Source organism: Trichechus manatus, unplaced genomic scaffold (genome assembly GCF_000243295.1).
Source record: "Trichechus manatus latirostris isolate Lorelei unplaced genomic scaffold, TriManLat1.0 scaffold00148, whole genome shotgun sequence".
Taxonomy (NCBI): Eukaryota; Metazoa; Chordata; class Mammalia; order Sirenia; family Trichechidae; genus Trichechus; species Trichechus manatus.
Window position 1 is genome coordinate 804,809 of NW_004444084.1, and position 12,903 is coordinate 817,711.

Below are 12,903 nucleotides of genomic sequence, written 5' to 3' on the forward strand. Positions count from 1 at the left end.
TGTTATATAATATATTATATATACTCGTCACCCGCATCTGGAACATAGCACTTGTTGACTCCTATGGAGTTTAATATAGGAGAAAATTATCTTGTGAATTTTATGGTGTTCTTAAAATAAGCCTCACTGATGAGAAATATAGAAAAACTGGGTTTACAAAATTCTTTCTGAGAAAATAAAGATGCAGTCATCAAGAAACATTCAGTGCAGGAATGTGAGACAAAGCCACCCCGGGTGTACCCGTCTCAGCAGCCTGTTAAATGGCTCCTGTGAGAAAGGCACAGGAGGCAGAGCAGGACTGCAAACTCCATTTTTTTGATGACAGACTCGTAGAAATTCTAAGATTCTAACAGATAGACCGGATGGATGGGGAAGCAAGCTGGGGCTCAAGAGTGTTTGACTCAGGCTCTATTGTGAAAATCATGAAAATATATTTTCATTTGCAGATAACTTACCAACAATGAATAAAGTGTTGAAGGATGGTAGCTTGTCCGTAAGCTCAGCCCTATATCACTACCCACATATAAAAATAGTTGTATCTATAGTACTTAAATCAAGGAAGAATTAGATAGTTAAAAGCAAGCAAGGCTTCATTTTTTTCTCCTCCACCTATCTTTACCTTTGTTCCTCTTCCTTGGTAGTTCAGGCTCTTGTTAACCTCAAAGAATAACTATGAATGTTAGCGCTGATTAGTATCTTTACCAACAGTTTCCTGGTGTGACTGCAAGATCACTCTCTGATCATTTACTCAAGTGTTTATGGAATGTTGGATGTCAGCAAATAACCCTCTTATAATTGGCATTCTGAAAGAAGCTCGATGTTCTTTTAACTAAAAAGGCAACATTTAGTGCCTGTACTGAAGATACATTCACATATGCAGGCATCCATTTGCCTTTTAACTTTAGGGAAGTAGATTTTCCCTTAGAAAAAAGAGAAATTTTATGTCGCAATGTTTTCAGAAAGAGGTCAAAATTTTATGTTCTGCTTGTTTCAAACAACATCAGTCTTCCGGTTTACCTGTTCTGGGATGCATTATTATAGTCTTGAAATACATATTTATCATGATAGTGAATTTCTTTTAGGTAAGATGGGAATTTAAATGGGCATTAAGGTGAAACCATGGGTTTAGTGGTTTTTAAATGGCTTGTTGTTTTAAATACATTAGGTTTATTTCATCATGTAGTCAACTTTATCATGATTTCTAATGGAAGAAAGAAAAGGAACTTTTGCTCATCAACATCCAGGTAGTAAATTTCCACTGGTAGATATTTTTAAGTTGTCTATTAGCAACCTGAACTTTAAGGAGAGGGTAAGTTTTTTTCAGCATCAGTGATGAACATTTTGGACACATTCAGAATACATTTTACCTGCTTGCTTCTGATTAAAACAAATTAATTTCTTCATTTGTACCAACATACTACTAATTTCATGCCAACCTATTTTGTTCTTAGTTGGTTACAAGTCTGTCTCCTACCCCTAAAGACAAGAACAACAAAACCATTGCCATTGAGTCAATTCTGACTCATGGCGACCCCATGTGTTTCGGAGTAGAACTGCACTCCGCAGGGTTTTCAATGGCTGTAGAACCATCCCAGCAGCTCTGTGGGAGAAAGACCTGGTGATCTGCTCCCATAAAGACTGCAGCCAAGAAAACCCTGTAGGACAGTTCTGCTCTGTCACATGGGGTCACTCTGAGTCCAAATCAACTGGACAGTGCCTAACAATACAATCTTACAGAAGTAGATCTTCAGGCCTTTCTTCCAGTGCTGCTAGATGGCTGCCATGGTGTCGTTATGTGGCTTCCGTGGTGCTGCTAAGTGGATTTGGACTTCTAACCTTTTTGGTTAGTAGTCGAGTGCAAATCGTTTGCACCATGCAGGGACCTCTACTACCCCTTGTTTGTTGTTATTGTTATCATCGAGTCAGTTCCAACTCATGGTGACCCAGTGTGTGCAGAGTAGAACTGCTCCATAAGATTTTCAAGGCTGTGGACTTTTGGAAGCAGATTGCCCAGGCTGTCTTCCTAGACACTTCTGGGTGGGTTTGAACCGCCAACCTTTCAGGTAGTAGTCAGCCAAGGGTGTAACTATTTGCTCCATCCATTGATCCTTCTCCTACCCCTAACAGGTTGTAATTACATTGAGGTCTGGAACTGTGACTTATTCATTTCCGTATTTATAAAGCCTTGCTCAGTGTTTGTTTCATGAGTGTTCAGTAAATAATTGTTGAGTGTATTCTGATTACTGTTGTCCTGTTGTCAGTAGCATTTTTTTATGGGTAGTGTTTTGGTAGCTTTCACAAAATGGAATTTTGTAATAATTTTGTACCAGTATTTAGGATTAAAGTATGTCAGGTAAATCAAGTTTTACAGTGGAAACAGCTTGGCATTTGAAACCAGAAGACTTTAATCAAACAATTAGATAGGTCAGTTAGTGGTTTTCAAATGATGGCTCATATTCTTTGGTTGGACACATTTAGTGAGACATGTCTAACGTATTAAAAAAAAGGAATAAGAATAAAATATTAATAAAGTAAGAAAAAATGAAACATTTCATATTATTTCAAGAATCTTGTTTCTTGAAAACACACACACACATATACACATATAGGTATATATGCTTGTGTGTGTAAAACTGTTTCACAGTGTAAAACATACTTCTTCTAACTGTAGGTTGTCAAAAAAAGTTGAAAAAACGCCAAGCTTTAGATATTTGAAAGTTTCTAAATAATTCTGAGCCTCAAACTCCATCTGTAAAATGAGGTTAATGATAACAATCGTGAAGTTTTATTCTGAAGATTAACAGCAGTAATATATGCAAAATACTTTGCATAGCACCTGATCTACATAGTAGACGTGCAAATGGTACTGCCTTTACTTAAAACCAATCCATTTAAAATTTAATTGATTAAGAACTGTTTAAGTGTATACAGGATTGAGTCAAGAATTTAAATCCATGAAACTAATTTTTGAAATACTTTCTGAATTGAGAGACAATGATTTTTAAAATATTAATCAGTAAGGACCCTGCTCACTTAGTTTACTTTATTTATTGATTTTACTTTGAGGTCATTGCTTTTCAATTCAATGAAAGTATTTTTAATTTACAAATCTATTCACTAAAGTAATATTTTTAGAAGCCGGAATATGTCCAAAGGAACATGACAGACATTTTTAGTAGATTCCAAGCTTGTCCTATGAAGAACAATTAAAGAATCTGGTGAAAGCCAACAAAAGAGAATATTTAAGATGACATTGATGTCATATAGTAAAAGGATTTCCTTATTCCAGAGAGATTAAATGTGTTCTTGGCAAAAGGAAGAATGAAGACCAATTCAAGTTATAAGACAATAGATTTGAACTTGAAATAAAAAGCAAAGAATTTTACCTAAGTCTTGTCCCTAAACATTATAGCTACCTCAGAAAGGGCAGGCCTCGACACTAAAGGAGTTTATACAGATTTTTTGTGAAAATATGAGACTGTTGTTAGGGAATTCAGTTATAGGATTGGAATGAAGACAGGGTGGGTGTGGTTGGACTGAATAGCATTTAAACTGTCTTTTAGTTTAAAGACTATGATTTTTAGACTGGCTCTTGTAGACCAGGCATCCTGATAGGCTACATGCCAAACTTTTTTTTTATATTGAGCAGTCTCATATGACATGCAATTTGCATATTTTTTTTGTTTATATAGATCTTAAAGCTAAGTCCAGAAGAAGATATCAAGAGTTACACGTATTTTTTCCTATGAAGAAATCCATGCATTTATTAGGTCAGTTCTCATCAATTCATAGGCATTTTGTTTATCTCTGGCTTTACTCTAAATTTTTTTCTTCATATTGTTAATTACATTTGTCCTGAGTACTTCATTAGAAACAAAAGTAGAAAAGAAGTCTGTCCATTTGGTCATTGTTAGCAGCTGTACTGGGAGTAAGCCCTAGTGTGAGGGCAGACCAGGTTAGGGAGCGTGAACATTGCTTACACCTCTAAGGAAGAAGAAAACTGGGACATGAACTGAGGACGGCTAGAGGGGAGCAGGTGACTCTTTAGAAGGAAAGTGATTAGTCTCAGCATGAAACAGACCAAGAGAAAGATATAACTATAGGGAAGGATTTTTTTTTTTTTTTAAGCCTCTGGGAATGCTTCCAGTGGCTATAGATTTTCTTGGGAAAATAGCTGGAATGATTTAAAGGATATTCGAGATGGTAAGATAGTCTGAGTACTTGAATGTGGCTTCCCTTCCCAAACAATTTACAGGTGAGACACTTGAGTTCTAAAATATGTGAACTGATAAGCCTAAGTAATATAGAGCTAGTATTAGAGCCCTGGTGGTACAGTGGTTAAGAGCTTGGCTGCTAACCAAAAAGTTGGTGGTTTGAACCCACCAGCGGCTCCTTGGAAGCCTTATGGAACAGTTCTACTGTGTCCTACAGGGTGGCTATGAGTCGGAATCAACTTGATGGCAACAGGTTTTCAGATTTATCAGAACATATAAGGAGCCCTGGTGGCACAGTAGTTAAGTGCTCAGCTGCTAACCGAAAGGTAGGTGGTTCAAACTCACCAGCCGCTCTGCTGGAGAAAGGTGTGGAATTCTGTTTCCATGTAGATTACAGTCTTGGAAACCATATGGGGCAGTTCTACTTTGTCCTGTAGCATTACTGTGAGTCTGAATTGACTCAGTGGCAACGGGTTTGGTTTATTTGGTTTATCAGAACATATGCTTCTTGACTTTGAATCCACTTTTGTTTCTAATACAACTCTTGATAAATTATGGCCATGAAACATTTGCCCTGAGTCTGAAGTCCTCAGGCAGCTGAACCTTTTCTCTCAGATGTACTAACCATGGATTGTAATTAACTCTAGAATCTTCCATTTTCCACTATCAGTAGTAATGGAGAGTAGCTTTGTTGGAATGAATCATGGAGATGAATGAGGCATTAGAGATCTTCTCATTCAGAAGTTTTCCAATGTTATTTTAACAGTTAAACTCTGTTCAAACCTCTTATGTAACCATTTACTATATAAAATAGATTTTTTGAAAAAGGAATTGGTCTCATATTGATCTAATATGAGTATTGGGGCACTTGGACCACTGCCTGCCTCCTCCACCCCATTCCCAACACCATGCAACTGGTAGGTTCTTAAAAAACACCATAATTTGAAAAACAAAAACCTAGTTCAGTGCCTTCATTTTACTGCCAGGGTTTCTTTGTACACAAGGGAAGAGAGAAAATTATTTTAGGACATCCTCAGAGAAAAATCTCGAATATGGCAAAACTAGTTTGCAGGGTGGGTTGTGGTGAGCATGCTATAGTAATGACTGACTTCAGGGCAAAGGAAGATGTAAAATAGGAAGAAATTGGCCTTTATGTTGTCCAAATCAGAGTTATAAGTATTAACAATTCAGAAGTATAACTGACTCACCATTTCTAATACCTTTCACAAAGCAAACAAAATCTGGGAAAATAGACACATATCTCTGAATATAAACAATCATTAGAGGGGATATGAAATAGTTTTGCTTAGACGCCTTGTATAGTCTGCAGCACTGGCTTTTTCCAGGGAACTCTGCAAAATAGCAGCTGGTTTGGACAAGCCACCTCTTAATCTGCTGGGATAATGTCTTTAAAGGAAGAAGATGGTTTTCCTTTCCATGGATTATCTGGAAATCAGCTGGAGCCTCCAGAGCCTTCCCAGTATAAGGTTCAGTAATCTCTGGATAAGGAAAATGAAAGGGGGGCCAAGATCAAGCAAGTACAATTTACATAGTTACAGGTCTCAGAACTTAGTCCAAAGGCCAGGTTTAGTTGTTACTGATGTTTTTAATGATTATATTGCCAGTGAGCTCATTTCTTATAATTTCCTGGGACCTGAGACAGCCTCAAGGTGGTGATATATTTACAACCTGCTTCAATGCCTTTTCCATCCTGAATCCATGACTGATTTTTTAATAGGATCTGCTACTTCCTTGTCAGAAGAGTCTTCATGGCCAGTACCACTTACCAACTTAGCACATGGTGGTAACTCTCCCTCAGGAAGAAAGAAAGTTTGTGTGCCAGTGGTACCAATCACCAGCACGTTTTTCTTCAAGTCAATGGAACATTGGTGTCTTTTGAGCATATCTAGTCCTAGAAGCATGTCCATGGGCTGCTCCTCGAGTATAGAGAACGAGCATTGTAAGAAATCACCTTCAATTTGAATCTGAGCTAGATGAATGCGGCCAATAATTCTCTGTGTGCCCACTCCTTTAGCAATCCCAGCCCATCGTCGGTCCACCAGCCTTATTATGTTACATCTCTCAGCACAAGCTTGGCTCATAATGGTCATCTGTGCACCTGAGTCAACAAAAGCCTTCAAAGGATGTCCATTCACTTTGCAGTTAATATAAAGCATTGCCACTTGTCCAAAACTCTCAGGAGCCTCTTCCATTGCTATATTCATGTTTTCCTCGATGTTCTGCTGCCGTATTTCTTCTTCTATTTTGGCCTGAGCTTCCAGATCAAATGGGTCAGCAGAATAGAGGCGAAGTCTCTCTTGTTCTCTCAGGGCCCTCTCCCTTTGCTGCTCCATCAGGACCTGAGAAAAGGTCTCAAGGTTTCCGCTGAGCAGAGCTTCTGCCAAGCGAGGGTTGCGCTCTTTCAGCAGAGACAGATCATGGGGATTGGAAAGCAGCATGCTTCGGATCAAGGCTGGGCTGTCCAGACCTTGAGAAGATAACATCTTCTCTCCAGAGGCCAAGCCACGGGCCTGCTGGGTTACTTGTGCACCTTGCTGCTGCTGTTGCTGGTACTGCTGCTGGCGGGAGCTGGATGTTCCAGGCACAGCTATCCCACTTAAATCTACTCGAGGCTGGTTTGGTATTCGTCCTGGAGGCCAAGATCCTACATTCTCCTTCTGAAGTAAGACTACAACATCACCGTCTTTTAGGCCGTAGGAACCTAGGGAGCGGTGGTCGTCAGCAAGGAGTCGCTCCATATAGATTATCTGGGTCTCTTCAGTAGGGATGCCAGACTCAAGCTCACAGAGTACCCGGAAGTTGTGAAGCTCAAAATCAGGGCTGACCTGGAGGGAGAAGGTTACCTCGGAGAGGTCCCTCCGCACACAGTATACGGTGATCAGCATCGCACAGGCCCAGGAGGGCCAGGTGGGCAGATGGCATTGGATTGTTCACTGGCTGACTGGAGATGGTCTCTGTAGATGAGCCGCTGCTTCTCACGACTTGGCCCCGTTGTTCAGGCTCATTCACCTCTCCAAGAGGTACAGCCACTCACCAGCCTGGGGAGCCCGTCCTAGCTTTAGTGCCTGCTGCTCAGGCCCATGGAACCTTAAGGTAGCTTGTTGAATTCCAAAGTTCATTTGTAGGTGTGCTCTTTGGAACTTAGAATGCCTATTCCCATAGAACCGAAGTTGCTCAAGTCAGTTAGGTTCCAAGGTCAGCCCTTAAGAGCCAACTGAAGATACGCTATGAAAAAGATTATTTCAACTCTTCAAAAACAACATATTAACATTCATTTTGTTCATTTTAAAACTTTATTCTATGTACTTTTACTTATTCCCTATATTGTTTCCTACATGATAAATTTTACGTTATGTGCTTGATATGAGAGATAAGCCAGACTTGGTGACTGACCTTGAGGATCTCATATCCCAGGGAGGGATGATGGGTAAATGGGTAAACCAAATACTGGGGTAAGTACTTTTACAAAGATTTGATCATCTTACTAAAGACACCAGTAGAACAAAGTGAAGTTTCTCTCAAGAGGACATATTCAAGCTGGATGATGAAGATGACAATTCTCCAGGTGAAAAGTGAGCATCACTCCAGAAAAAAGGAAATTAGTGTATGAAAGCAAAAATTCATGGCAAGGCATGTTATTTCTGAAGAAAGATGAGGCATTCAATGTAATAGGAGGAATTTGTACATTGACTGGCAGGATAAAAAGCAGGAACCAATTTATATGTGAATCCAAGGAGTTTAAATGTCATCAATAAGCAAGAATACTCCCTATATTTATAAAAGAGAGAGAGAAAGGAAAGGAAAAGATTTGAACAAGGTACTTACTATTAGTTGTTTTTTTTTTTTTTTTTTTTTTTTTTCAATTCATCTAAGGAAGACGTTTCTTGTGATATATGGAGGATCCAGTGGTGTGGCAGGAGGCCCCGTTAGGAGGCTTTCTCAATAGTCCAAAAAGAGAGCCGCTGCTGAAGTCTGAAAAACTAAGGAGGACTAAATTGAAGCCGTGGGGAAGGAAAATGTTTGTTAAGTAGAATTGACAGGATTTGTTGACCCATTGGGTGTGGGGAGTGTAAAAGAAGCAAATTGTGTGGATAAGAGAGGGTCTCTAAAATGGGATACTGGTTAGAAACGGAGTCACTAGGTGGTGTAAACAGTTAATGCATTTGGCTGCTAACCAAAAGGTTGACAGTTTGAATCAACTCAGAGGCTCCTCAGAAAAAAGGCCTGACAATCTACTTCCAAAATATTAGCCCTTGGAAACCCTATGAAGCACAAGTCTGCTCTGACACACATGTGGTCCTCATGAGTCAGAACTGACTCAAGAGCAGCTGGTTTGGTGTTTGGTTAGAAATACATGTGGTCTTGAATGGACAAGTGAGATGAACATTTGTGGTGACCAATTTAACATTGATTCTGCAGTAAAATGAATTGTGAATGCCACGCTGGAGGCTAGTCTCTCTTTGACTCTGGGGCACAGGGTACCGCTTATTCCTACTAGAGTAGAGACTCAGGGAAAATGGTGATTGGGTAGAATTCCCTGAGTGCCACTTAATTTTCTCTACATTTCCTAAAGTGTTCTTCTCTGACTCAGTCTTCCCAGGTGTAACCACTTGTGGAACACAAGCCAGTTAGCATCCTCTGCCTGCTTTTCTTTATTTCAAGTTTTGTCAGAAAGGCTCTATCATCCTGTAGAGGAGAACAGTACATCAGTTAAGGGATTTTTTTTTGCTCCTGTTTCTCATTTGACATCTTAGATGGAAGAAGGTATCTCACTCATTGCTCTAATTATCATAATGTTTCTGTATTCATATTCATTTATATTAGAAATGTTGACTGAATGCCCAGCATGTATGAAGCAGGTGCTAAGTGTATAGACATGAATAGTGTAAATACAGGCTCTGTCCTTAAAGGAGCTCACGGTGTAAAACAGGAAAAGCACACAGACACACAGACACACAGAGACACACACACACACAAAAAAAAAATTTGGGGGTAAAAAAACCACAGTAGAAGCTTGTACTGCGAGAGAGAAATTTGTAATATCTGGAGAGCAAATGAATGAGATGGTGAGGGCTGTTGGACAGGGAAGGCTTCCTGGAAAAGCTAGACTTAGAAAGATGACAAGGAGTCAGCCAAGCACGTCAGAGTTGGCGGGGGAGAAAAACAAGAAACCTGCCAAGAAAAGTATGGCCTGACTTTGAGCCTTCAACTGGAAAAGCAGCACTTCATGATTTGGGGGTTTTATACAACTTGGGGAAAATCTAGCATTGTAATTTTCCTAAAGAAAATTGTGAGTGATTTATTTTCTACTATTCATAGAGATGAATAGCCCTTTGGCCCAACAATATTAAGTTACTAAATTTCTTGGCATCCTGATAAGTTCTTTTGAGTTTGGAAGCAACTTTAATGTGAACAATGTCACATGCAAATCACTCAGCTAGAGAATAGATAAGATGCCAGTGATACTTGGATTTAATGCTCCTTGTTTTTCCCCCAGTAATTTTGAACAGTTTGTTCTTAAAACCTTAATAGTTAGGGAGATAATACAAGGGTGTTGATTTTTTGTTTTTTGTTTTTTGAATAGTGGATGAAATTGCTTTTGTAGAATAATTTGGGGGGGGGCAAAACAAGAATTCAGGGTTCACATCAGAAGTAACTAACATGTTTTTTTCATTAATATTAGCACTGCCTTGTTACTGAACATAATCGAACTTCTTGCAAGATTTTTATTACCTTGTAGTAATTAGTCACTTTTGATGGCATTTTGCATCTATGTGCTTTTTACTATTTTATCCTTTATTCAGAGCACAACATGGAAAGAAGAAAGCCTATCTGGCCAATTAACTGTCATCATTCCATAGAACATATGGTGTCAGGACTGGGAGGGATCCTTCTCATTCTTAAGTCCTGCCACCCATCCAGTGCTTAAGCCTCTTGTTGCAAAAGAGCCTGGAATCTGAAAAGATAAACACAGCTTCTTGGGGCTGTTTAGTACTTCTATTTATACGTTGTTTTATTCTTTCATTTTACTCAGTAAACTTGGGGTCATTATGAGTCGAAAATCGACTCAATGGCACCTAAGAACAACAACATTGGTGGTTCAAATGTTGTATAAGTCTCTTACCTCAAAATTTTAGTAAAACTTCTCTTCTGATTCTATTTAAAAAAAAAAAATTGGGAACTACTGAGCCATATACAGTGAAACCTATGAGAGCTGGAACTTGACAGGGCTGCCTTGTTTTTTTTCTGTGTCTTGCAAGTTTTCCACCCTTGACAGGTTGCAATCTTACCACTTTTCTAGTAATTGTTTTAGTGGAAAATATTTGCGTTTTCCTCCTCTGACAGGTTTTTGCCTTACACAGGTTCTGGCTTTTGCAGGTTTTACTGTATAAAGAAATGCTCCTAAACATAAAATGTTCTTATACCTTAAGTCCCTATTGCACAGATTGCTAAGAAATGGGTCTTCTGAATTATCCAGAAGTATTTAATCTAAGTAACTCCAGATTATTGCTACTTTTCTTGAGGAGTTCTTTGTGAAGTATTTTGCTTTTCTTCCTTGGTAAGTACACTATAGAAACATAATTGAATCTTTCTTTGAAAAGAGAGACTCCTGCAGGGTCTCGGGGCTATCATTCAGAAAATCAATTCTCTTTGTGTAGTATAAACACCCAGAAAATAGAAGAGATGGCTCTAATTTCATGCTGGCCAAGTAAATAACCTCAAAGTTATTTTTTTGGAATTAATCCACAATAATACCTTTTATAATTTGCCACCTTATAAAGCTTAAAGCAGCAAAAAATCCTGATAATTGATGGTTCTACTTATTACAAAGTGCTGTCTATTGCTTTACAAAGCAAAATAAGTCTTTTCTGTGAAAAATCGGAGAAACCAATAAATGTCATTATGTAACATATATAATAATTAAACTACGTTAAGCAAATATATTAGCTTGCTATGTGCCTGATATTTCTTTTAAAATAAGGTGTAATTGAGATTTATTAAAATAGTTAAATCAACACTTGAGATTTTAAATTTAACTTAGAAAAGAGACAAAAATTTTAAAGTTGTATCCTTAGGTTAAACAACTAATTTTCTCACTGTTCATTTATTTGCTTCGTAATAATGCAATAAATCGTACCAGAGTTTCATGAATAGATAACATTTATTCTACAGATAATTATTTAATAAGTACATTGAAAATAGTATAATGAAAGTTTGTTCTTAAAACCTTAACAAATTTTTTCAGTGTGTTTGGAAGTTTCCCATATGAAAAGGTTTAGTATTGCCCACCTTTAAGATTAGACATCATGATAAGAGCTGTTAAGTAAATATATAAATAAGCAGCTATGTACTCGAAGAAACTCATGGGACCTGAGAATTTAGTCTTTACCAACCTGCTGGGAACTCAGCTGACAGTTTTTTTTTCTTTATTATAAGGAAACAGATATGGACAGAAAACATACACATAAAACACAGAGAGACCGAGAGAGTGAGTGAGCATGCACACTCAATCAGGACATGTTTTCAGTTGCTTTGAAAGTGCAATTAAAAGATTATATGGGTTGGACTGTGGGACATAAAATGATACTTGTGAAGAGTGTGCTTCTTAGCTCAAGTAGATACATGAGACTAAATGGGCAGCTTCTGTCCAGAGGTGAGATGAGAAGGCCAGAGAGGGTCAGGAGATGTCGAATGGACATGGGGAATCAGGAGTGGAAAGGAGGAGTGTGCTGTCACATAACAATGTATGTATAAATTTTTGTATAAGAGACTAACTTGAAATGTAAACTTTCACTTAAAGTACAACAATAAACAAACAAAAAGATTATATCATTTTCCTGCAGAGCATATTTTCATGGTGTATTTCATTTATTTATTGCTTTATTTTATAGATTATTAGTTTTAACATATCATGAAAAAGATGTATATTCAGTTTCATATTGAATGTTGAAAATAATATAACTTTTGGGTTGTATACTTTCCAAGTCGATATATACATATGTGTACATGTGTATTTACTTATTTTTTAAAACATTAATGTTAAAAATTTATGCCTATCTTAATTATCTAGTACTGCTATAGTAGAAATACCACAAGTGGATGGCTTTAACAAAGAGAAATTTATTATCTCATAGTCTAAGAAGCTAGGAGTCTGTATTCAGGGTGTCAGCTCCACGGGAAGGCTCTCTCTCTCTTTGTAGGCTCTTGTCATCAGTCTTGTCATCAGTCTTCCCCTGGTCTAGGAGCTTCTCAGCACAGGAACCCCAGGTCCAAAGGATGCGCTCTGCTCCCAGTGCTTCTTTCTTGGTGGTAATAGGTCCACTAGTCTCTCTACTCACTTCTCTTTTTATATCTCAAAAGAGATTGACTTAAAACACAGCCTAATCTTGTAGATTGAGTCCTGCCTTATTAACATAACTGCCATTAATGCCACCTCATTAACTTCATAGAGGTAGAATTTACAACACATAGGAAAATCACAACAGATAACAAAATAGTGAACAATCACACAATACTGGGAATCATGGACTAGCCAAGGTGACACATATTTTTTGGGGGGACACAGTTCAATCCATAGCAATGCCCTATAGTCACTTCCAACCAGGGCTGTACACCGGTTCATTCTGGTTTGACCCCCTGCTGAGAATTCGCATTTCCACCCCCAAAC

General features: G+C 38.2%; 2 protein-coding genes across 2 annotated transcripts in view; one reads left to right on the forward strand and one right to left on the reverse strand.

Moving 5' to 3' along the window:
- The window catches only part of PDGFD (platelet derived growth factor D), a 279,880-nt gene that overhangs the window by 141,629 nt on the left and 125,348 nt on the right, over positions 1 to 12,903 (forward strand). The gene's annotated exons all lie outside the window — the stretch shown is intronic.
- Positions 5,909 to 7,120, reverse strand: DDI1 (DNA damage inducible 1 homolog 1). Its single transcript, XM_004385851.1, has one exon. The coding sequence runs from the start codon at positions 7,118 to 7,120 to the stop codon at positions 5,909 to 5,911; it is 1,212 nt and encodes a 403-aa protein (XP_004385908.1).